At 48.8% G+C, this 24,273-nt stretch overlaps 5 protein-coding genes across 6 annotated transcripts in view; 3 read left to right on the top strand and 2 right to left on the bottom strand.

The window, feature by feature from the left end:
* The first annotated feature begins 13 nt into the window (after positions 1-13).
* BDBG_01490 (transformation/transcription domain-associated protein) lies at positions 14-12,823 on the top strand. The gene is made up of 4 exons (XM_031720358.1): positions 14-588; positions 736-893; positions 989-11,602; positions 11,663-12,823. The coding sequence occupies exons 1-4, from the start codon at positions 495-497 to the stop codon at positions 12,341-12,343; spliced, it is 11,547 nt and encodes a 3,848-aa protein (XP_031576497.1). The 5' UTR covers positions 14-494; the 3' UTR covers positions 12,344-12,823.
* Positions 12,447-14,128, bottom strand: BDBG_01489 (mRNA splicing protein Yju2). The gene has a single exon (XM_002628535.2). It carries the CDS (start codon positions 13,779-13,781, stop codon positions 12,945-12,947), a length of 837 nt encoding a protein of 278 aa, XP_002628581.1. The 5' UTR covers positions 13,782-14,128; the 3' UTR covers positions 12,447-12,944.
* Positions 12,889-17,638, top strand: BDBG_01488. 2 transcript variants are annotated; one of them, XM_031720356.1, is made up of 2 exons: positions 12,889-14,517; positions 14,582-17,638. In XM_031720356.1, the coding sequence occupies exons 1-2, from the start codon at positions 14,421-14,423 to the stop codon at positions 16,852-16,854; spliced, it is 2,370 nt and encodes a 789-aa protein (XP_031576495.1). In that variant the 5' UTR covers positions 12,889-14,420; the 3' UTR covers positions 16,855-17,638. The 2 variants fall into 2 exon arrangements, with proteins under 2 accessions (XP_031576495.1, XP_031576496.1); XM_031720357.1 differs by having other exon boundaries at positions 12,989-14,517; positions 14,586-17,564.
* On the bottom strand, positions 17,413-20,384 carry BDBG_01487 (cytochrome P450, family 3, subfamily A). The gene is made up of 5 exons (XM_002628533.2): positions 19,748-20,384; positions 18,863-19,651; positions 18,384-18,698; positions 18,128-18,294; positions 17,413-18,010 (listed from the first exon to the last, which is right to left on the bottom strand). The coding sequence occupies exons 1-5, from the start codon at positions 19,814-19,816 to the stop codon at positions 17,851-17,853; spliced, it is 1,500 nt and encodes a 499-aa protein (XP_002628579.1). The 5' UTR covers positions 19,817-20,384; the 3' UTR covers positions 17,413-17,850.
* An 88-nt stretch (positions 20,385-20,472) lies between these two features.
* The window catches only part of BDBG_01485 (WSC domain-containing protein), a 4,958-nt gene continuing 1,157 nt past the window's right edge, over positions 20,473-24,273 (top strand). The window contains exons 1-3 of the mRNA XM_031720355.1: positions 20,473-22,823; positions 22,933-23,089; positions 23,193-24,080. Coding sequence (XP_031576494.1) covers positions 22,658-22,823; positions 22,933-23,089; positions 23,193-24,080 — 1,211 coding nt within the window. The 5' untranslated portion in view covers positions 20,473-22,657. The remainder of the gene's footprint in view (positions 22,824-22,932; positions 23,090-23,192; positions 24,081-24,273) is intronic.

Below are 24,273 nucleotides of genomic sequence, written 5' to 3'. Positions count from 1 at the left end.
TTATCCAGGCCTAGTGAATTTTACGGGGTCTCTGCCGTTCCCCCCAGCCTGGAGAAGAAATTCAATCCATCGTTCTTTCGTCTCTTTCCCGCCCGCAGTCTCCGCCCTTCCACCCACCCCCCCCCATCACGACTCATGATTCTCCTCTTCCCACTGTTTTAATTTTACTAATTATTACCCATTGACCAAAATATATTTCTTAATTGTGCCATTCTCTCTGCGCGCGCTTAAGCGCTTCTAGTCGCGTGGTTGAACCGAAGTCAACGCAGCTCCGCGGCAGCAACAGTAAAAAGAGCCTGAGCAACGGACCGAGACACCAACGACACCACCCCTCCGAATGGAGACTTGCTAGAGAGTTGGGTGGACAATAACTAGCGCAAGGCCCCACTGGAGGGGGCCTGGCGGTTCTAACTAAGCTCCGTTCTACGTAAATAGCTATTCCTTTCGCTTGCCTGTCGTTTCTCTCTTTTTTTTGGAGAGAGAAGTAAGGCGCAATGGCTACGACGATGGCTAGCTCTCCTAGCGCGACGGCGGCGATGGAGCGGAATATTGATGTCTATGCGACCCGGTTGGCAGATGTGAATATCGGTATGGGGCATTTCACGATTTTTCTTGCTTCATCTTTGGTGTATACCGCGGTCCTACTTGCGGGCTCTTGTTCCGCATGTCTGTCTACTGGCATAGTGTTAAAACTTACGCCACATCGATTGCTAACTATTTTCTTCTTCTTTTCAGAAACTAAGACCAGAACCAATATCGCGATCGAGCTGCGCGACTCGCTGGAGCAGCTATGTTCCGGCCCCAGTTACCCCATTTTTCTTGCGAAGCTATGGCCGGTCTTCAAAAAGATCCTCAAGGGCGAACCGGTATTTGTTAGTTTGTCTTATGAACAGGTATGGGATACATTTATGTATATCTTCTGCGACTTTTTCCACTATCGTTGTTGGAGTGCTAAGGATTCAAATTCTTTTTGCTCGAGCGGTTTTAGAAACTGCGGAACTGTGTCCTTGAAATCCTCCATCGACTCCCTCTAGACCTCCCCGATGTCGAACCGTACGCTGGTGATATGGTCGATCTCCTACTAGAACTTGTTCGAGTTGAGAATGAGGACAACGCTGTCCTCTGTATGAAGACAATCATGGATCTGGAACGACGGCAGGCCAAGGCAACACAGACGAGAGTCAAGCCATTCCTGGAACTTATACAGGAGATGTTTGAGACAATGGAACAGGTCGTTAGAGATACTTTCGATAGCCCTGCATCGGGAGGACAAGGCATGCCATCAACGCCGGGCGCAACATCACAGAATTTCCAGTCTCCACGGCCCAGCTCGCCCGCAACCTCCGTCTCTGATCTCGGTCCCGACCAGCAGTCGAATCAACAGCTTTTGAGAGGAATGCAGTCCTTTAAAGTCTTAGCGGAATGCCCGATCATCGTCGTCTCGATATTTCAAGCTCATCGCAGCGTCGTTTCTGCCAGCGTCAAAGTCTTCGTGCCCCTAATCAAGGGCATTCTACTTCTGCAGGCGAAGCCACAGGAGAAGGCACATGCAGAGGCCGCAGCTCAGGGTAAGATCTTCACTGGCGTGTGCAAAGAGATCAAGAATAGAGCGGCCTTTGGTGAATTTATCACCGCGCAAGTGAAGACGATGAGCTTTCTCGCCTACCTGCTCCGGATGTATGCGAACCAGCTGCAGGATTTTCTCCCATCTCTGCCGGGTGTCGTTGTGCGTCTTTTGCAGGATTGCCCGCGCGAGAAATCAAGTTCTAGAAAGGAGTTGCTTGTCGCCATACGTCATATTATCAACTTTAATTACCGCAAGATCTTCTTAGATAAGATTGACGAGCTCCTGGACGAGCGGACGTTGATTGGTGATGGGCTAACTGTCTATGAGGCGATGCGACCACTAGCATACAGCATGCTTGCTGATCTCATACATCATGTCCGCGAGTCACTTAATCGCGATCAGATTCGTCGGACCGTGGAAGTGTACACGAAGAATCTTCACGACGATTTCCCTGGCACTAGTTTCCAGACCATGAGTGCCAAATTGTTGTTGAATATGGCAGAGCGTATAGCGAAGCTTCAGGATAAGCAGGATGCGAGATACTTCTTGGTCATGATTCTTGACGCCATTGGGGATAAGTTCGCTGCCATGAATCACCAATTTGACAATGCAGTTAAGATATCACGGGCATTTAAGAATCAACCAGAAAACCAGAGGGAATCATACCTCGCGGAAATCGATAACCCACCGGATTGGGATGAAATCGATATCTTTTCCGCGGCTCCGATAAAAACCTCAAACCCGCGAGAGCGCAATGCCGATCCCGTTGCAGATAATAAGTTTCTCTTCAATAATCTTGTGAAGGGGCTGAAGAGCTTATTTTATACACTGAAAGCAACTAATCCGGACAATATCAACATTGATGAGACCATCGTTCCGCCCAATTGGCCCGAAGTTTCGTTTGGGTACAAAGCCGAGGAGGTCGCGGTGATCAAGAAGCTGTTCCATGAGGGGGCTAGGGTTTTCAAATATTACGGAATCGATCAGCCAGAACCTGAAGTGCAATACTCTTCACCGCTGGAATTCCTTGCTAGTCAGTATATGCAGCAGATGGGTAAAGAGGAGAAAGAGCTTCTGGAGACCTTCGGCACGATTTTCCATTGCATCGACACAGCTACGTTCCATGAAGTTTTTGAGACTGAGATTCCATATCTTCATGAGCTTATGTTTGAACATTCTTCGCTATTGCATTTGCCCCAATTCTTCCTCGCAAGTGAAGCTACGTCTCCGGCCTTCGCTGGGATGGTGCTGCAATACCTCATGGATCGAATTCATGAGGTGGGGACCTCAGATGTATCCAAATCGAGAATCCTGTTGAGGATGTTCAAGCTATCGTTCATGGCTGTCACGCTTTTTTCAGCACAGAACGAGCAGGTCTTGCATCCCCACCTCACTAAAATCGTTACCAAGTGTATAGAGCTCTCCGTTACAGCTGAGGAGCCGATGAATTATTTCCTCCTCCTCCGCTCGCTGTTCCGAAGTATTGGTGGAGGCAGATTCGAACTCCTATACAAGGAAATCTTACCGCTCCTGGAGATGCTTCTCGAGACCTTCAATAACCTCCTCCTAAGCGCTCGGAAACCCCAAGAACGCGATCTTTACGTTGAACTCACATTAACAGTCCCTGCCCGTCTCAGCCATCTACTCCCCCATCTCAGTCATCTCATGCGCCCCATTGTCGTTGCACTTCGGGCTGGCTCCGAACTCGTTGGCCAAGGTCTCCGCACACTCGAGCTTTGTGTTGATAACTTGACCGCAGCCTATCTAGACCCAATAATGGCGCCGATCGTAGACGAACTCATGACTGCCCTTTGGGACCATCTTCGTCCAAACCCTTACAGCCATTTCCATGCTCATACCACCATGCGAATCTTGGGTAAACTAGGTGGTCGTAATCGGAAATTCCTCAACCATCCACCAGAATTGTCCTTTCAGCCGTTTGCCGATGATATTCCCAGCATAGATGTTAAACTTATTGGTGGTGCAAGCAAGGAACGTGCATTTCCCCTGGATATTGGGATTGATTTGGCACTGGGGAAGTTGCTTGAAGTACCTAGGACACCGGCAGCGAAAGCTACTGATGCACATTACAAACAGCAAGCGTACCATATGCTGAGTTCTCAGCTGAAGCTTTATATTGGCCTTGAACACCCGCCTGAGGAATTGGCTACGCTGGTGCGATTGCAAGCGAACGACTTGGCTGAAGGAAGACTAGTCGGGCCGGATATTCTGGAAAAGTCTGAACGGAGTGGCTCGATTCCGAAGAAGACGGCCCAGGAGGAGACAATGAGGAAGTTACTGAAAGCCTGCATTATCGCGACAACTATCCCGGACCTGAAACAGAGTGCAACTGCATTCGTCACGGACGTGTGCCGGCACTTTACTATCGTTGAAGTTGGACGATCACTCGCACAAGCGAGACACGCCAGGAGACCTTTCAATGTTAACTCAGGAGAAGGTCCTATGTACCTAGACACCCGAGTGCTTGCGGATGCCCTCGTGGAATGTTTTTCGTCTGATCATCGTAATGTTCGCGACGCGGCGAAGAGCGCCATGCTTACTATGCGTGATACAGCCGCTGTTATCTTCGGTTCTCCGGACAAAATTGCCAAACTCTCCTTCTTCTCGCACCTTGCGCGAGTATTTTGCCACAACTGCCATGAGGAAGAGTGGTTTACGAAAGCCGGTGGAAGTCTTGGGATCCAAGTCTTTGTCACGGAGCTTGACCTCGGCACGCCATGGTTGGTTGATCGGCAGGCGGAGTTCGTCAGGGCCCTCATGTATGTCATCAAGGATACGCCGACGGATTTGCCTGCTAGCACTAGAGTACAAGCGCGGGATACGCTAGATAAAATTCTCCGCAGATGTCAAACTGGCGTGTCCAAGGAGGATTTGAAGAATGAGAAGAGCAGGCTGACCAGTCTCTGTGGGTTTTTCAGTTACGAGCTCTCGCACATGAGTAAACATGTCCGCGAGACTTCTCAGCAGGCGTTTGAGACTATTGCGCAAGCTGTTGGTGCTGAGAAGCATGAGCTCCTCGCTCCTGTCAAGGATAGGCTTCTACAGCCGATCTTTAATAAACCGCTGCGTGCTTTGCCGTTTCCTACAGAGATTGGATTTATCGATGCCATCACCTTTTGCCTCGGTCTTCATCATGGAATCGTGACGTTCAACGATCAGTTAAATAGACTGCTGATGGAATCATTGGCATTGGTTGACGTCGACGACGAGTCTCTTGCGCCGAAGCCAAATGAATTCAAGACCGCAGAGCAAATTGTGAACCTCCGAGTCTCCTGCCTCCGCTTGTTATCTATGGCAATGAGCTTCCCGGATTTCGCGAGCGGCCCGCAGAATACAGGGCGTGCACGTGTCATCGCCGTCTTCTTCAAATCGCTCTATTCTCGCTCGCCGGAAATTATCGAGGCTGCAAACTCTGGTCTGCGAGATGTTTTGACGCAGACGAATAAGTTACCGAAGGATCTACTACAGAACGGTCTTCGGCCCATCCTTATGAACCTGCAGGATCCGAAGCGGTTGAGTGTTGCGGGGCTTGATGGCCTAGCCAGGCTGCTGACGCTGCTCACAAACTATTTCAAGGTAGAAATTGGTTCTCGATTGCTTGACCACTTGAAGGTCATAGCCGATGATAATATTCTTCAACGAGTATCATTTACGCTCATTGAACAGAGCGCATCCATGAAAATTGTCGCCGCTACCTTTAATATTTTCCATCTCTTGCCTCCGGCTGCGACAACTTTTATGGAGCGATTGGTGAACAAGGTTTTGGCCTTAGAAGAACGATTGCGGAGAACGTCGAATAGCCCATTTAGAAAACCGCTCGTGAAATATCTCAACCGATATGCGAAGGAAACATGGGAGTTTTTCCGTGCTCGCTTGAATGACGAAAGATATGGTCGTTTCTTTGGCCAGATACTGATGAACCCGGAGAGCGTAGCCATACGGTCCACCATTGTGGCGGAGGGTGATACGCTGGTTTCCATTGCCTTTGTACAGGAGCCTGTCGACAGCGGCAGGAACACTGTCGTTATTAATGCCATATATGTTATCTACGCAATATGTTACCATGATCCAACCAAGAGCTGGCTGAAAAACAATCCCGACCTTAAACGACACCTCATGAACGCCGGACGGGACCTCGAAAGTAAGCTCCGCGCCGACAAATTGCCGCCCAACGAGCGTCTCCGTGTTGAACAAGCTCAAGATCAGCTCATAGATATTTTCTTATCATACCTGACGCATTCACTACATGACATGGATTTCCTTTTTGAAATCATCAATCGATTGTCTGCGCGCGAGCTCAAGACGACTCTTGCTTTTCCCAAATTCCTTTATGAAAACATCATCACGAACGAATCGATTGATTATCGGCGGACGCTTATCATGCGTTGTTTGGACCTCTATGGCCAGCGCAACGTGTCACAGAAAATGAAAACTTATGTATTCCACAACCTAGTCAATCCCATCTTCGCAATGGACGTGAAGAACAACTGGGGCCAACAGTCTACTACTGGCCCGAGATTAGTGGATAAGACCATGACCGAGGCCATCCATAACAGACTCTGGAAGCCACAGCTAGGTGACATCAGTGAGGAGTCCAGTCAGCCAGGTGTGGACCATTCGCGCATGGAGCTGCTACAGCTGTCCGCCTTGCTGATCAAGTATCATCATACAATCGTTCAAGATACACGAAAAGATATCATCAAGTTTGCCTGGAGCTATATTCGCCTGGAGGATATTATTAACAAGTACGGTGGCTACGTTTTAATCAGCTACTTTATCTCGCACTATGAGACACCGTCCAAGATCGTAATACAGATATACGTCGCCTTGCAGCGAGCCCATCAAAACGAAGGCAAGGCGCTGGTGACCCAGGCTTTGGAAATTCTATCCCCTGTACTTCCCAAGCGGGTAACTTCAGGAGGAGATTCGCGGTACCCTTTATGGTCTAGGTGGCCACGGCGCATTCTGGCTGAGGAGACGGCAAACCTACAACAAGTACAGAGTATCTTCCAATTCCTCGTTCGACAACCAGATTTATTCTATGAATCTCGAGAAAACTTCGTGCCCCTCATTGTCCCATCTCTTATCAAAATCGCCGGACCTCCAAACCCGTCCAACGAAAGTAAGAAGCTGACGCTGAACTTGATCGGGCTTATCTGGACGTGGGAAGAAAGGCGTGTGCGGGAGGCTAGTGTGCTGCCACCACCTGCTACAGAAGAGGCTCAGGCTACCCCGTCCGCTGCTTTGGCCCCGCCTGCCATGAGAGAGCGACCTGAATACATGGTTCCTCTTGATCTCCGCACCGCCCTTGTCAAGTATCTCGTTACATTTATCTGTGGCCTTCCCGAGAGGTACAAAGTCCCTGCGTCGAGGTTCCGGGAGAAAAGCACCTTGCGATCTGCGCTCCCTATTCTCCATGGCGAGATGATTAAGAAGGCTATGCAGTTATTGAAAGGCCTTATGTCTTCTGAGTACTGGGGTGACTTGGATATCGATCTGTATCAAAAAGTGACGGAACCCATTCTGTGTGGGGAGAAAGCTGACAAACCTGATGAGAAGCATACGAGCAACATGATCAATGCTCTTCAGGTTATTCGCATTCTACTTGCTTCTAAACCTAATGAATGGATAGTGAGCCGTTCTACGCTTTTGCAGAAGCTATTCGAGAAGCCTCTCCGATCAGATAATCCCGAGATCCAGGACTGTCTACATGGAAACATGGATGAGACGGATACCGCTTCATTGCCACCACCGGTCAAGCGTGTTTTGGATGCAATGCCTGCGGATGACCAGCCCGAAGATGAAGATGCGATGGATGTTGATTCTTCTCCTTCCGAGTTTGTTACATACCTCTCCGCAATCGCCACAGAGGCGTTGTCCGCCACCAATTACATTGCGGCCATCAACATCCTTTGGACCTTGTCGAAGTGCAAACCAGCAGAGATCGACCAGCATGTTCTTCACGTCATGAAGATATTCTCACTAAAGCTTGCGAAGGATCATGTAGCTGCGTACGCGAACAGCGGCAATAATAACTCTGCCAATCCTGCTGGAAATATGGCCAATATGCGGCCTGGGGAACAACAACACCCTTCTTCTGATGATCCAGAGTTTGAAATTGGCGTCGACCTGATTTCGAAGACTATTGATCTCCTCGCTACGAGGATGTCCTACCTAGGAGAACAGCGGAGACCTTTCCTTAGCGTGCTTGCTCAGCTTGTCGAGCGCTCTCAAGACATCCGCCTTTGTACTAAGATCCTGCGAATGGCTGAGTCTTGGATATTCGACTCCACGGAGTCTTGGCCGACGCTCAAGGAGAAAACTGCAGTGTTGCATAAGATGCTGCTTTTCGAATCCAGGCCAGATCAGACACCCCTCAAACAATTCCTAGAGCTAGTCATTCGCATCTACGAGGACCCTAAGATCACGAGAACCGAGTTGACGGTTCGGTTGGAACACGCTTTCCTCATAGGCACCCGCGCACAAGATGTCGAAATGCGCAATCGCTTCATGGCCATTTTTGACCGTAGCTTGACACGATCGGCAAATACTCGGCTCAGCTATGTACTAACGTCGCAAAATTGGGACACGCTTGCCGATTCCTTCTGGCTCACACAGGCGTCTCAGTTGGTTATTGGCTCCATAGACATGACCACGCCCGCTCGACTCCACCAGGAAGACTTTACGGTTTCGCCCACTGCATTCCTCTTCGGAAGCTCAGAGAAAGATCCCAGAAAGGATGGTCTGATGGTGGACAGCAATCTGGAGTCTCTAATTTCAGACCACAGAAAATTCTGCCAGGAACTGGGTGATGTTAAAGTTCGTGATATTCTGGAGCCCCTTTCGCAGCTCCAGCATGCAGATACCAAACTTGCTTATCGGATCTGGGTGACACTCTTTACTGTTTGTTGGTCTACATTGAATCGGGATGAGCGGAGCGACTTGGAGAAAGGCATGGTAACTTTGCTCACGCGCGAGTATAATCGCGGCCAAATTGACGATCGACCAAATGTTATCCAAGCACTTCTCGAAGGTGTGGTCAGAGCTAAGCCGCGTTTCAAGATCCCACCGCATGTCATGAAGTATCTCAGTCGCACGTACGATGCTTGGTATATTGCTGCTTGCGCCCTTGAGGAATCGGCTATTAGTCCGCTGATCGACACTCCCGCCGTGCGTGAAAGTAACCTCGACGCTCTTGTTGAACTTTACGCTGGTTTACAGGAAGATGATTTGTTCTACGGCACCTGGCGAAGACGGTGTAAATTTGTCGAAACCAATGCTGCGCTGTCTTATGAACAACAGGGAATGTGGGATAAGGCACAGCAACTGTACGAGTCAGCTCAAATCAAGGCGCGTACTGGGGCAGTTCCATTCTCGCAAGGAGAGTATTTCCTCTGGGAGGACCATTGGATGATTTGTGCGCAGAAGCTGCAGCAATGGGAGATACTTAGCGATTTCGCGAAACATGAAAACTTCAACGACCTTCTCTTGGAAGCGACCTGGAGAAACCTTGACAACTGGCAGGGCGAAGCGAATCGCGATCAGTTGGATTCCCTGATAAAATCTGTTTCCGATGCCCCAACTCCTCGACGGACGTTCTTCCAGGCCTTCATGTCTCTTCTCAAGTTCCATGGGAAGCAAGATGGCCCCCAGGAGTTTAATAATATATGCGATGAATCCATTCAGTTATCGATCCGAAAGTGGCACCAGCTTCCCAAACGGATTACGAACGCACATATTCCGATTCTTCAGAATTTCCAGCAGCTAGTCGAGCTCCACGATGCAAGCGTTATCTGTACCAGCTTGGCGCAGACAAATGAAAGGAATCTAGACACCAAGTCTGGGGAGCTGAAGATGTTGTTGGCAACCTGGCGTGATCGATTACCAAACGTGTGGGACGATATTAATGCCTGGCAAGACTTAGTTACGTGGCGACAGCACATTTTCCAGTTAATTAATGGGACTTATCTCAGCCTTCTTCCCCAGTCAAATACTGTTACTAGCAATTCATACGCTTACCGAGGTTATCACGAGACAGCCTGGATTATCAACCGCTTTGCTCATGTTGCACGGAAACACCAAATGCCCGAAGTGTGTATCAACCAGCTTAGTCGCATCTACACACTACCAAATATTGAGATCCAAGAAGCCTTCCTCAAATTAAGAGAGCAAGCCAAGTGCCATTACCAGAACCCGAAGGAACTTAACAGCGGACTCGACGTGATCAACAATACGAACCTGAACTACTTCAACGCCCAACAAAAGGCCGAATTCTATACATTGAAGGGGATGTTCCTGGCTAAGCTCAATCACACCAATGAGGCCAACGAAGCGTTTGGGGTTGCTCTATACTACGATCTACGACTCGCCAAAGCCTGGGCTGAATGGGGTCAATACAGCGATCAACGATTCAAAGAATCTCCTAAGGAAATAGAACTTGCAAGTAATGCCGTTAGTTGCTACCTCGAGGCAGCTGGTCTATACAAGAGTTCCAAATCAAGAAAGCTTCTGAGTCGCATTCTTTGGCTGCTGAGTCTGGACAACGAAGAAGGGAAAATTGCCTCCGCCTTTGAAAATTTCAAGGGTGATACGCCTGTCTGGTACTGGATTACCTTCATCCCACAGCTGCTCACTAGTCTATCCCACCGTGAAGCAAGATTGTCCAAAGCAGTTCTAAGCAAGATCGCCAAGTTATACCCACAATCTCTGTTCTTCTTGTTAAGGACATGCCGTGAGGATTTAGTTTCTATCCGCAGATCGCATGAGCAGAAACAGGAGAGGCTTAACCGGGCGAAGCAGCAGCAACAATCTCCGGGCATCGGCATCAAAGACAGCACACCGGAGTCGAAGCCTGGAACGGCCGGATCTGATGGTTCTGCGATTAATGGTACCACAGATGCGCAGACCTCCCCTAGACAGCCGCCTCATATTGGCCAAACTGGACAACCCCGACCAATGGGACAGCCGGGACAAGTAGGACAGCCTGGGCAGATGGGGCAACCGGGGCAGATGGGACAAGTAGGCCAGCTCGGCCAACCTGGACAACCAGGCGCCATGAATCCCTTGCAGCAAAAGCCAGACCCAGACGCTCCACAGAAGGAGCCGCTTAAGAAATCGTGGGAATACGCGGAAGATGTCATGGCTACCCTTAAAACCGCATTCCCCCTCCTAGCGCTTTCGATGGAGACAATGGTCGACCAAATCCACAAGAACTTCAAGTGCCCGCCGGATGAAGATGCATACAGACTTATCGTTGCTTTACTTAATGATGGTCTTGCTTATGTGGGTCGGATGCCTGCTTCGTATGCACAAGACTTCAAACTTCCTCCAGCGACAGAGGGCAACATTACTCGCTTCGCGGAGACTATTCTTCCCGCGCATATCCGCAAGTCATTCGAGGCTGATTTCGTTGTCAAGAAGCCGACCATGCACGAGTACATCCACAAGCTACGACGATGGCGGGATAAGTTCGAAGAAAAGCTTGACCGACGACCACATACACAATCCCTCGAAGCATTCTCTCCTCACCTCAGCGAGTTCAAATTCCTCAAATTCGATGAGATTGAAGTTCCCGGGCAATACCTGGAGTACAGAGATAAAAACCAAGACTTTATCCGCATCGATCGCTTCCTACCGAATGTTGAACTTGTGCGTGGGATCGGGGTCTGCCACCGACGTTTGAAGATGCGTGGTCATGATGGTAGTTTACATTGCTTTGCTGTTCAACATCCTGCTGCACGCCATTGTCGCCGGGAGGAGCGGATTTTGCAACTCTTCCGGATATTCAACGGCATCCTCTCTAAACGAAAGGAGAGCCGGCGTCGCAATATTTATTTCCATCTCCCCCTCATGGTTCCCCTCGCCCCTCATATCCGGCTTGTTAAGGATGATCCGTCGTATATTTCGCTGCAGGGAGTCTATGAGGACCACTGCCGACGGACCGGCATGAGCAAAGACGAGCCTGTGCTGTTCACCATGGAAAAGATGCGGTCGCTGGCCGAGACGAAACTAAATGTGAGTGATTTTGGATCGCAATCGTTACCACAACCCTTTACTAACCGTAATAATGAACAGCGCACGTCTGAACAGTCCTTAGTTCTGCGGTCAGAAATCTTCTCCGCTATCCAACAGAAATGGGTTCCTAACACGATCCTGCTCGAGTTCTTCCAGCAAACATATCCCAACTTCGCTGATTTCTGGCTTTTCCGTCGCCAATTCTCCTACCAATATGCTGCAGTCGCGTTCATGACATATGTCATGCACATGACCAACCGCTACCCGAACAAGATCTCCATCTCCCGTGCCACAGGAGATATCTGGGGATCCGAATTGATCCCCAACATGCACACAGCCAAACCTCTCTTCTTCAACCCTGAACACGTGCCTTTCCGCCTTACACCAAATATCCAAACATTGATGGGCCCCTTGGCCACTGAAGGTATCTTCGCCTGTGCAGTGATGGCAATTGCCCGTTGCCTTACTGAGCCACGACATGAGCTGGAGCAGCAACTGAGCCTCTTCGTCCGTGACGAAATGATCTTCTGGTCCACCGCGCAGCGAGCTTCGCCGATTGAGAGCCAGCTGCGAGATATGGTACAGAGCAATTGTGAATTCATTGTCAATAGGGCTGTTAGCCTTGCGAGCCCACCTGACGGAAACTTGCCTGCCAACCAATCCGTCATTGACCTTATTTCGAGGGCGGTTAATCCGCAGAACCTAGCGCAGAGTGACGCGTTGTGGATGCCCTATTTGTGATGTGCCGCTCATGGATTGTTTTCTCTCTTCTTTTACTCAGTACCCCTTCTGTGATATTGCTCTGTGGTTTCTTCTTTTTCACCCTTTTATCATTGTGGTTGTTTTGTGATTTCTCTTTCTATCAATTTCTAACTTCCTTTGTACTATTTTTTAAAAACATTGATCCGACTTTTTTACCTTTCAGTTGTTTATTGTTAGTAACAACCTCCTATTGTTTTTTATTTTTATTTCGAATACTGTAAAACGCAATGACGGCTCTGAAATGAACTGGGGACGGAAAATGCAGGCAATGGTCTGTCTATCATTGCTCAGCGTGGCGTCAGGGGTTTGTGGGGTTAATTCTATGGAGGCCTAGGAATAATTTTAGTATTTATTTATCTGTATGTATTGATGAAATTACATTTAAATTTCTCTATAAATGTTACTCATACATCATATCCAACTGGCTTAGAACATACTTAAAAAACAAAAATTTCACATCCTTTATTGATGAATTGTATAACTCCCTTGGTATGTATCCAATGACAATGCTCCAACCGCAGTGATAAACGCCCAGATATGCTCGAGACCAGATGCAAGTACTATGAACCATAAACGAACTTCAAACCAGCGGCGGCTTCTTCTTAATCCCAAGACCGGCGTTAAACGGTTTCTTCGGTTTTCGCACCCTAGCAAACGAGGGAGGTGGTGGCATATCGGACTTCTCAACAGCCGGTGTCGCCCCACCCGATGAAGAGGCTTCATCCTCCACTAGTCGCTTAACCCTCTCTCCACCATCTGTCATAAATGCCCTCCTCGCAGCCTCCTCATCCTCCCTCTCAGCCCTAAGTTTCTCCTCGTCCGCCTCTCGTTGTGCCTTCAGCAACGCCGCCTCTTCACCAGCCCCTCTCTCCCCCCGCTCAATCCTCGCATTTCTCGTCCGAATCTCATCCAAAGCATCCGCCACTGCCATCTCGCGCTTCGAATCCTGCATTTTCTCCTCCAACTCCATCATCTTATCCCGCTCTTCCCTCTCTTCCTTGTCTCCCTCCTCCCTCTCCAACCTATCCAGCGTCTCATCCGTTGTTTCATTGACCTCACTTTCCTTGGCTTCCCTCCAGGGCTCAAAATTACGCTTAGCACCGCGTTCGCACGTATAGTCCATGTTCTTGGGGTCGGTTTTGAAGGTTATTTCACTGCTGCACCGAGTGCAGCGAATATAGAAGCGATAAATGGGGATGTTTAGATATTTTTCTTCTGTAGTTTCTTTGCGCGCGTTGAACTTGCGACCTTTGTATATGTATTCACCGCAATTTGTGCATTTTAGACTGAATGGAGCCATCAGGCGGACTGTTAGGAGCTTGGGACCCGTTGCCCGTAGGTGTTTAGGTGTCCGCGTTATGACAGACGGGTCGAAGTCCGGGGGATAGTACTTTGTGAGCACTTTGCGTTCAGACATGGTGGGCTAAGTAAATGAGCGTCTTTCTCAGTGAAATTGTGGATAACTAGTAACGGATAGTTATATATGAGGCTATCTATCACTTTGGCAGATTAGAATGAGGTGGTTGAAGAGCAGACGTGGCGTGAATTGTGGCAGGGTTGAGGTTCGCGCCACCGAACTTTGGGGGAGGCTTCAAGATCACACGTACGTGGTATTCAGCTCCCTCCTGTAGCTCCGAGCAAGAACAGAACCTCGACAAACAAAGTACCAGTGAATTTAGGATATAGTTTCGAAGGTTGTTTCTACTTTGTCCATTCATCACAAGAGTAAACAGAACTTCTGTTATAAAATATATGAAGTACACAGTACATCAATATACTAGGTATTGTTTTGTCGGCTAAATATACAAATACACAGATTACCGTACCGATACCCGCCATGTGATGTCAACAGACGCACAGACCACATCTCGATTGCTTCTTCCTCGCTGGGAAACATCAACAGCGAGCTTTTTGCGACAAGCTCAACATCCCAACAAAACAAACCTTCTACGCAGTAAGCACGCGGGGGAACCATCTACATGAATTGTCCAACTCAGTCCGGATGAGTGACTGTCCCTGAACACGGAGTTTTGAGGGGTACCGCGCTTGACGCTTCATGGAGTCCTTTCTCCGCAGCTGGCGGCAGGACGCCCTGAACAAAGGCCAGCATGATGCAGCTATCTACATAGGCGACAAGGTGCTCGCCCTTACAAGTGAGGCTTCTCAATTTCTAGTTCAATGGCGTGCATTTCACTGTGAACTGACATTTATTCCCAGACAGTGACAATGATGCATTCTGGCTTGCACAGGTACATTTCTCAAACAACAATTATACTCGAGCACTAGCGTTACTATCGAAGAAAGATTTGATCGCCCGGAGTTCGTCATGTAGATATCTGGCAGCGCATTGCTATATCAAGCAAAACAAATTTGACCAAGCCCTCACCATTCTTGGTGACAATAACCCTACCCACCTTGTAGCCTCCTCCAGCAATACCCGGCGGAAATTACAGCATCTGAATGGGAATTTCAATATTACGTTGCGCAATGGGAAAAGTGCTTCCTCTCGGGCAGATCGCGTTGAAAGAAGCGAAGAAAGAGAACGGGAAGATGCCAAAAACATCAAGTTTGAGGCTGCCATGTGCTACCTGCGCGGATTATGCTATGCCCGACAAAACGCTTTCGATAGAGCCAGGGACTGTTATAAAGATGCTGTGCGAATTGATGTGCAGTGCTTTGAGGCATTCGATCAACTTATGAAAAACTCTCTTATGTCTCCAGCGGAGGAGCTCGAGTTCTTAGAATCCCTCGATTTCGACTCCATTACGTATTGTACAGACCCATCAATAGCTCAAGAAGCCGCTGAATTTATGAAACTCCTATATACAACTCGCCTATCGAAATACTCCTCCCCTTATGCTCTCTCTTACGCTACAGAAACGCTATCCACACATTACAATCTTGCCGATAACCCTGATCTTCTTCTCTCTCGTGCAGAAACTCTCTATACTCAGTGTCGATTCCCCGAGGCATTGTCACTTACATCCTCTATTCTCTCATCTTCTGATGATTCTGGACCCATGCTTGCCTCACAGGGAAGTCAAGGTCATAACCTTGGCCATTCGCCTGCCGTTTACCCTCTCCATCTCGCATGTTTATATGAGACGGGCGCCACCAACGCTCTATTTCTGCTTGCCCATACTCTTGCCGATAACGTTCCAGGGGAATCATATACATATCTCGCTATTGGTATATACTACATGTCTGTTTGTAAAATTTCTGAAGCCCGACGCTTTTTCTCCAAGGCCTCCCTTTTGGATCCTCATTCAGCCCCAGCCTGGATCGGGTTTGCTCACACATTCGCTGCAGAGGGTGAACATGACCAGGCAATTGCAGCATACAGTACTGCTGCGAGGTTATTCCAAGGAAGTCACCTTCCGCAACTCTTTTTGGGAATGCAGCATCTTGCTCTAAACAACATGTCTCTGGCTCACGAGTATTTGTCTGCCGCCTATTCAATGTCATCCGGCTCAATGTCTGATACCATTCCATCTTCTACTGAGTCATTATCTCAATCGCCTGCTCCATCAGGTGGCGACCCACTGGTGCTTAATGAACTAGGGGTCGTTTTATACCACGAAAATAACCTTGAAGGTGCCGTCGAATTATTTCGCCAAGCGCTAGCCTTGGCCTCGTCATTAAATTGTGACCCAGGTGCGTGGCTCGCCACGAGAGCTAATTTAGGGCATGCTCTGCGTCGTTTGGGACATTTTGAAGAAGCACTGGCGGAGTTTGATGAATCCCTTCGAATCGGAGCCGGCGGGTCTGCGACTGGTTATGGAGCGGCACTCGCAGGTGCAGGAGCGGGTGGTCTTGTATCTGCTGGTTCTACGAGCGTTGGTGGCTATGAAGATAGGGGCCTTACCGGGTCCTTACATACGGCCCGTGGCCTTGTGTTACTTGAACTAGGACGGACTATGCAAGCGGTCACCGCATTACATGAGGCGGTTCGCGTCTTAGGCGCTAGCGGCAGTGACGCTGCAGCCGGTGCTGGCGTTGCGGGAACTTTACTCTCAAGAGCACTTGAAATATGGGAAATTGAACAGGAGAAGCAGGAATACGTGCCGCCACCCACCACCCGACAAACTGCTGCTGGTGCTAGCAGTAGAGAAAGGACTACGTCCAAAAGCAAAGAGAAGTCAAGGGAAAAAGCAGCCACGCGGACTAAGTCACGTGGACTGGACCGGCGGGCCACCCATGAAGAAGAATGGACGAACGAACGCAGTGGTCTTGTCGAGGACCCGAATCAAAGTGTTGAAATGGAACTGGATGGTGAAGCTGAAGGTTTGCTAAACCCGGCTTTGAACCGTGCTAGATCCAGACACGCTACTAGGCAACGGGGCCCCGATGACGCTACGGCGGGAGCAAGGCGTGGTGTCGGTGTGACTACGACCCAGGCGCCAAATGTCCCAGCCGAATCTTCGAGATCGCGTACGACTAGGTTTGCGGGGAGGCGGAGGAGCCCTGCCCGCCGTGGGCCTGGTGGATGATGCGGAATGATGGAATACCCAAATTACGCCCACTTCTTTGAGATTACTTGATAACTATAAAACTTTATTATTTTTATACATGTCTTTTTCTTCTTACTTCCTTTTTTTTTTCTCTTTCGTGTTGGGTTTGGGACACTGGAATTAGGGAGCTCGACATGCTGGTAGCCGATACCCATTGGTTTTTTTTAGGTTTGTGTTTTTCTTGTATGCAGTATGAATACGACGGACTAGGTAAGAGAGTGGGCAAGGATAATAATGTTCATTGCACTGCTCTGGATAAAGTTGGTGTCTTGCGCCTTCACCCTGTTTTCTTATATATTTTGTTTCATGCACCTTCAAAGCAAGCATTCTGGGGTGTTGCAGAAAAGAACTGAACGGGTGTATATATATAGAGGTACCAAGATAGGTTTGACGTAGCAGAAGTAACCTTTGATGATACATGATGACATAGTAGCTGTGTTTTTGCAGAATGTCCAAGAAAATGGTGCACAGGCAGGCAGGTGTATGGTATGGGAAGTTAGGAGGGCCGGGTGGGGGAGGGAAAAGTGAGGTACCAATTATGAGGAAGCCCTTGTAGGGAAAATATTGTAAATCTAGCTATCTAAATTATCGAGATTAGCTCTATAAAAGAGTTTTTCCTGAAAAACAACATTTGAAAATCACAGAAGCTTAGATTTCCTTTGATCTCCTGTCGACTTTTTGAGTCCACGAATTTATTTTTTTCTAGGCATGTCGTCCGAGTACATAGATACGTGTATCAACCAAATTAATAGCTGTGAAATCATGCCATCTTAAGCAAAAAGAGACCGTCATGAAGGAATCGTTCAAATCCAAGGCTTACCACGAGCAGTGTCTCTCTTCCCCATCTCATCAATAAAATAAACCAAAAAGACAACGACTGGGAAAATGCAATCTAAACAACGATAGAAAGCAGCCCGCCCAACATTTCTTTTCTTAAAACAAAGTCCCTTTTTAGAACCCTACCAACCTACTAGTCTACCTCTTCACAGGCCTCATATAAACATTCAACGGCGGTTTTGTATAGAAGAGGAATACTCTTTGTTTCCGCAACCAGTTCGCGCTCTCTGGCGCGAGATTCATGTCGAAATTATAGATCAGGCGCGCGAGAATGAGGCGCATTTCGGCGTATGCGAGGCTAGTCCGTTTTGAGAAGTAATAAGAAGTGGTTAGCTTTTTTGGCCAGGTTGGAGTTAGTTATATTTGGGGTTGTGTTTCTTTCTCATTGATATTATAATATGCGTGCTTCACTTACTTTCTGCCAAGGCAATTTCTCGGTCCGACATGGAAAGGCTGGAGCAACTCGCGCTTATCGTTGGCGAACTTGGGATCCCCTAGGAAACGTTCCGGGTGGAAGGCGAACGGGTCCGTGAAGTACTTTTCGTTGTGATATGTGGCCCAGTGGTGGATCGCGACCACACTCTATTATGACCAGCGTACGGAATATTTTGTCAGTCTCACATCTCGATACAGAAGAAGAGATGAAGGGGGGGAGGGGAGGAACGTCTTACATCCTCAGGAATGAATTGTCCAGTTATCTGACAACCGCCCTTGGGAATCACTCGGGGGAGCCCGAGCGGCACGGGTGGATACACTCGCATTGCCTCGTTAAGACATGCAAGCATGTAGTCCAGCTCGTTTACGGAGTTCATGTTAATATCGTCTTCACTTTTGAAAGCTGAGCGGACCTCCGCTGTCAGCTTTGCAAGGGCTTGAGGGTTCGATAGCAACAGGTATGTTACGCCGCACAGAAGTGTTGCGGTTGTTTCGGAGCCGCCGACAAGGATCAGTCGGGCGTTTCCTGAGAGGGTATCGAGGCTCATATTCTATAGGAGAAAGGGGAGTCATGGTTAGCATAGAAGCGATCTGGTATCCCAGAACTAGGGATTTATTTCCCAAGGGCGGAGTTTGCTTTGCAACAGAGTGTTTACCTGTTATACGTATAATAGGAGAAGAAATTTTCAGTTCTTGTCTTGAAGCAGTGACTTACCCATTCTTCCTGTTTCTTCAACAATCCCTCAATTAGATCCGGGCGCTCTATACCGGCGTTCATCCGCCTTAGGATTTTCTCCTTTGCGACGTTCGCCTGACGTTTCATTGCTGTCTTTGGAATTAAGCTCAACAAAAATTTCTTAAATGTCGGGAAATAACCAGCGCATTGCAGGAATGAAGCAATTTTCCCTGATGCAAGCATAAGCTTGACAAAGGGGTGGAAATAGGCATTTTCGAGGCATCCAAACGATTCACCAAACGTCAGATCTCCGATGATATCGAACGTGGCATAATTATACCACTGCGTAAGGTCGAGAGACTTCGAACCCGCTCCACCCAGTTCAAGGAATCTCTTTATCATGAGGTCGATGTGCCGAGTAATCAGGGGTTCCTGTTCCCTCATTGATTTATCGGAGAAGCCATGGGAAAGCTGACGGCGCAGGCGACTGTGCTCCTCGCGATCTGCGTTAATGATACTAGTTGACTCGTGCGTTCCCCCAGGACGATAATACTGCCAGAACTTTTCTAGTTGCTCTTCGCCACTTTTGCGATTTCCCAATATATCCTTCCAGGAGCCCGGGCCGCAGATAGCCAGTTCATGAGGGGAGATTCGTACCACGTCGCCGTAAGCCTTGTGCAGGTCTAGTACGTCATATTCTAGAGTCCCGCGAAGGATTTTGTAAATATACGGCACAAGGCTCATCGCATGGCTGGTTGGGCCAGGGAATGAGCGGAGTGGGTGGTAAAAAACATTGTAAACGAGTTTACTGCTGAGATATAGTATGACCTAGAAATTTCTATCAGTGAAACGCAAGCTATACGTCTCAGCAATTAACCTATCTGTTAGCTATCCCCTTTGGGAGGCAGTAATTTTTCAACTTACAATAGCAAGGCTGGTCGAAAGCATAAATGGATTCCCTACGAGTTCCTGGATTGTCGATATCACCGCCATGCTCGGTACACCTATGTCAACAAAGACGGAGTGGGAATGAAACAGATATGAGATAAAAACACATAAGAATGAACAAGCATTCAATAAATAAGATTCCTTGCTCGCAGGTTTTTGTTTTGTGAATCATTGTCCTTAATGGCAACAGTGGTGCCTTCTGCTTAACCCATTGCTGCATTGGAACCCTGCTGGATATCTCCAATTCCAATCGATACTTTTATGCCCAAGATTGGGAGGGGGGAATCAGACTAGGCTTGTCTAGGGAGCTATTTGCGCCGCAGCACTTAGGGCCTGTTCGGTGCGGCCGGCCGTGTGTACTCATTTTTTTGTAACTACAGATCTCCACTTTTTTTAAAAAAAGTACAGCCCCAATATCATGACTGTTCAGTGGGCAGAGCATCTGTACTAATATTACAGCTGCTTTTTGCAAAGTACAGATGAAAAAGGCCCAGGTGTTCTGTTCAGTGGATTGAGTGGCTGTACTTGCATCTTTTGCCAAGATCTTATGAATCAGCAGTATTTAACTTCAATGATGTGTGACAGTGTACGGAGTACGGAGTACAGCGTACTGCGAACGGCACACACCGTGAGCTACATGCGAGGACCTCGGAAAAACGTAGTCCGCCAAACGCATTGCAATCGGCCCAAACCCAAAGCAGAACAGCACAGGTAAGATTTGGCGCCACCCACCCAGTGACCCAGTAGTAGTGTCCCACCATCTGATGTCGGGAATGAAGGAATGACGGGGGTTGAAAGCGGTAGAAGGGGGGGGTTGATGGGGTGCAAGAGAGGGGCGCCCACTTGGCAGCGGCTCTGCCCAGCGATTCAGCGAAAACGGGAAAAGCCACCGGTTTCATCAGTCCAGGAACAAATCAGGGGACATCGCATGCCAGAGCAGCTATTCTGTTCGTCCAGGGCACGTCGACGGTGGTTGGCTGGTACCTGAGCAGAAGGCGAGAAAGTGCACCAAACGTGGAGCCAGCTAACTTGCTTTGCTGGGGGCAGATTCCTCCGATTTCTTACCCAAATCCTGTCATGTCATGGCCCTAGCGGCACGGCAAGGCAAGGGGCCAGGAGAGAATGGAGACTGGCGCATTGTCCTAGGCCGCACTAACGACAGACGGGGCTAGCTAGGGAGGCATGGCAGGCATGATGCTAATAAGAAGTTCGGCCCCCTTGCTGGGCGGCCTTGGACAAAGGGAGGGGCGGAATCCCCTACATACCATACTGCAGTTTTTTTAGAATTTTTAATTTTTCTGGCTCTCTTTCTTTTTGGCTCCGGGGGCAAAAAACAGTCAAAGAAAGAAAGAAAGACAAATAAATACCCATCCCCTCATTCGCGCAGGCCTATGAGAAGGCAAATTAGGATCGATCGGGGATGTTCATGCTTGCGTGGTGTGTGACAATTCAACATCACACACAAGCTCACAGCAGGGACCGCTGGAACACATTACTCCTCCTCCGTCCTGCTAAATAATCTATTCTTATGGAGCCAAGATCCGTAAACGGCTCAGGCAGCAGAGCGGATCGTAGGTGATGGATAGAGAATATTCTCGAGCCAAGATGTGCCACATGGAATGCTAAGTACAGCGTACACCGTATCGTGCCAGGCGAACTCGGGTTGGGCCCTTGATTCTGGGGGGAACTCACTCAGGAGCAATCAGGAGTCACTAACTAATAAGGAGTGGGAACAAGGAGGGAGGAAGTTTTAGCTGCGGATTAGCAAATGTTAGAAGTTATATAAAGTCCCCGCTGGATAATTTGGATGGTGTTTCAAACCCCCTCCCTGCGAAGTGCTGACAGCAGGCAGTTTTTGTATGATGTAGGTGAGCCTGCCCTATCATCATCAGAATAAAAATAATAAATCTGAACCAAGATCCTCCTCCATCTGTCTGTCTGGATAGCCTGGATAGGACAATATGCCCAGCTGCACTAGGTGTGTTAGCGCTCAGGATCTGAAATTTCCCATGCGAATCAAGCGGGTTTTAGTTGCAAGGGGAAATTGATCATCGACTGAAGTCTTCTTGCGCTTTCTTCCCGTCTCATCTCATCCTCAAGTCTCTCCATCTCTCTCCGTCTCTCTCTCTCTCTCTCTCTCTCTCACCACCTCTACTGCTTTCTTCCTCTGCATCCCTCTGCCCGTCCCTTCGAGGCTGCATCTCCCTTTTTCAAAAGGAAGACAGTCAGCTGGCTGAAGCTATTCATTCCTTTTGCCTTCGTGCACTTACCGCCTCAAAGAGGACTCGCCCTTTTGCTTCTTGTTCTTGTTCTTCTTCTTGTCGTTCGTTTCAGCCGTCCATATTTCCCAATTCTCCATCCTACCCTCCCTTCAAGACATCACTATACAACCGTTGACCTGAGAGAGGCGGACTGTATAGACAAAGCAACAAAATAGACAATAAAAAAGGAATTGGCATCGCCACTGGGATATACTCACTGGGAAAGGAAAGAAAAAGGAGCAGTTGTTTCTTGTTCTGAACGAAACGAAACAACCTCATCCGCTGTTTATTCACTGCGCACCGTGTTCTTTTAGGGGGGTCTTATTAATGTTTTAAAACATCCCAATCCACTTCCCAGCTGGATGACTCGATAAACGTCACTCCGTTGATTCATCAATCATCCCATCAACACACTCCTTTTTTTCTTGTCGCGTCTGTCACTCTTTACACTGTTTCGCCCCGAGGGAAATTGAGATTGCAGGCTTTCCAATCGTTCCTCCACTTTCATTATATACGACGAACCTAGACTTCATCCAGAAAAGCAACCTATTATCGATATTCCCGAGTCCGGACTCGATACACACCGCCATATCATAGGCAAACCATATACATATCTATACCAAACATGCATTTGGGCATCGTTTTCACCGCAGTTGTTGCGGCGACCATCTCCCCGGCGTTGGCGTTCTGGCGTCTGCCATGTCGGGGCCGTCTGGGCGTGGCTCGTCTTGATCCACTGGTCAATCCGGGTGCCATCTCGTCTCACGCACACGTTATTCACGGTGCCAGCAGTATGTATTGATCTGGAGAACTACTTGTTTTCTTTTTTCTTTCTGTCCTTTTTGTGCTGGTGGAATGTTTATATACATATACATATATATAATACTAACTGCTTAATAGACTTCGGCATGAGCGTCACTGTGGATTCACTGTTAGCGTCTGACTGCACTTCCTGCGCAGTCAAGGAGGATAAATCCATCTATTGGACTCCCGCAACCTACTTCAAATACCCCAATGGCGATACTGAATTGGTGGACCAAGTCGGTGGTATGCTTGTGTAAGTTTAATCCCCCTCCCCTCCCCCCTTCCCCTTAACACAACATAGAAAGCTACCGCTTTTGTTTTTCCGCCGTATCTTCTAATATGTCCACATTCTGCAGCTACTATCTGCTGCGCGGAGATAACGTGAAGGCCTTCCCAAAGGGCTTCCGTATGCTTGCCGGTGACCCATACCAGCGTAACTTCACCTGGCCAGTTCCAGACCCTCCCAAGTCCTCTTGGTCGGGGGCTCAAAGCTCCCAATTTGCCCTCTCCCAAAAGGCAATCGGTTTCAACTGCCTGAACTACGCGGGGGGCAAGAATGAACCCACCCTCTTCCGCCACACCCTGCCAGACAAGAGCTACATCGACGCCCACTGCCCTGATGGCGTCCGCATGGAGATGATGTTCCCATCCTGCTGGAACGGCAAGGACCTCGACAGCCCGGACCACAAATCCCACATGGCATATCCCAGCCTTGTCGAGGACGGTGTGTGCCCCCAAGGCTTCGAAACCCGCCTCGTATCCCTCCTTTACGAGACCATCTGGAACACCGCCAAGTACAGGGGCGTCGAGGGTGAATTCGTCCTCTCCAACGGCGACCCCCAGGGAAGTGGCTACCACGCCGACTTCATGGAAGCCTGGGAGCCCGGCTTCCTCGAAAAAGCAGTGAAGACCTGCAGAAACCCCTCTGGCCGCGTCGAAGACTGCCCCGTCTTCACCCTTATTTCCCAAGGAGAACAAAACAAATGCAAGTTCAAGATGCCCTCCATCCTCGCCAACGAAGACTGCCAGTTCACCAAGGGCGGGCTTCCCGGCGCCGTCGAGATCCTCCCCGGCCCCGCCTACGCCAAATTACCCAAGATCAAGGTCCCCGAAATCAAGGCCCCGAAAATCAAGCTCCCCGAGCTGAACGCCCCAGTGAAAGATGCCGCCGGCCCGCTGCCAGCGGCATCCACACCACCCACGCGAACACCACCACCAGGAAAATGCCCCAGTCTAACAATTGGGTCAGCATGCCCGTGAGGATGGTTCTTTCTGCTCGTGATTGCTTTTTGTTTAATAGCGACATTGTAAGCTGGATTCTCAACCCTGGTTGGGGGAAACTGATTTAGAGGTTCGTATCTTTGTATTTTGTTTTGGTGGACCGCACCCGCCCAGCGCGGTCGACGATGAAGTAGGATTGGTGATTTACTCACACAA

The sequence above is a fragment of the Blastomyces gilchristii genome, assembly GCF_000003855.2.
Source record: "Blastomyces gilchristii SLH14081 genomic scaffold supercont1.2, whole genome shotgun sequence".
Classification (NCBI taxonomy): Eukaryota; Fungi; Ascomycota; class Eurotiomycetes; order Onygenales; family Ajellomycetaceae; genus Blastomyces; species Blastomyces gilchristii.
Note: the sequence above shows the minus strand (reverse complement) of the source record. Positions and strands in the feature narration are given on the sequence as shown.

Bases quoted from the DNA above. Each gene is read 5' to 3' on its own strand.
- BDBG_01490 (XM_031720358.1), top strand. From the start codon at position 495: ATGGCTACGACGATGGCTAGCTCTCCTAGCGCGACGGCGGCGATGGAG. The intron at 589-735 runs GTATGGGGCATT...TCTTCTTTTCAG, and splicing joins GTTGGCAGATGTGAATATCG to AAACTAAGACCAGAACCAAT. The intron at 894-988 runs GTATGGGATACA...GAGCGGTTTTAG, and splicing joins TTAGTTTGTCTTATGAACAG to AAACTGCGGAACTGTGTCCT.
- BDBG_01489 (XM_002628535.2), bottom strand. From the start codon at position 13,781: ATGTCTGAACGCAAAGTGCTCACAAAGTACTATCCCCCGGACTTCGAC.
- BDBG_01488 (XM_031720356.1), top strand. From the start codon at position 14,421: ATGGAGTCCTTTCTCCGCAGCTGGCGGCAGGACGCCCTGAACAAAGGC. The intron at 14,518-14,581 runs GTGAGGCTTCTC...ATTTATTCCCAG, and splicing joins CAAGGTGCTCGCCCTTACAA to ACAGTGACAATGATGCATTC.
- BDBG_01487 (XM_002628533.2), bottom strand. From the start codon at position 19,816: ATGGCGGTGATATCGACAATCCAGGAACTCGTAGGGAATCCATTTATG. The intron at 18,295-18,383 runs GTAAGACGTTCC...TGGTCATAATAG, and splicing joins GACAATTCATTCCTGAGGAT to AGTGTGGTCGCGATCCACCA. The intron at 18,011-18,127 runs GTAAGTGAAGCA...AAAACGGACTAG, and splicing joins AGAAATTGCCTTGGCAGAAA to CCTCGCATACGCCGAAATGC.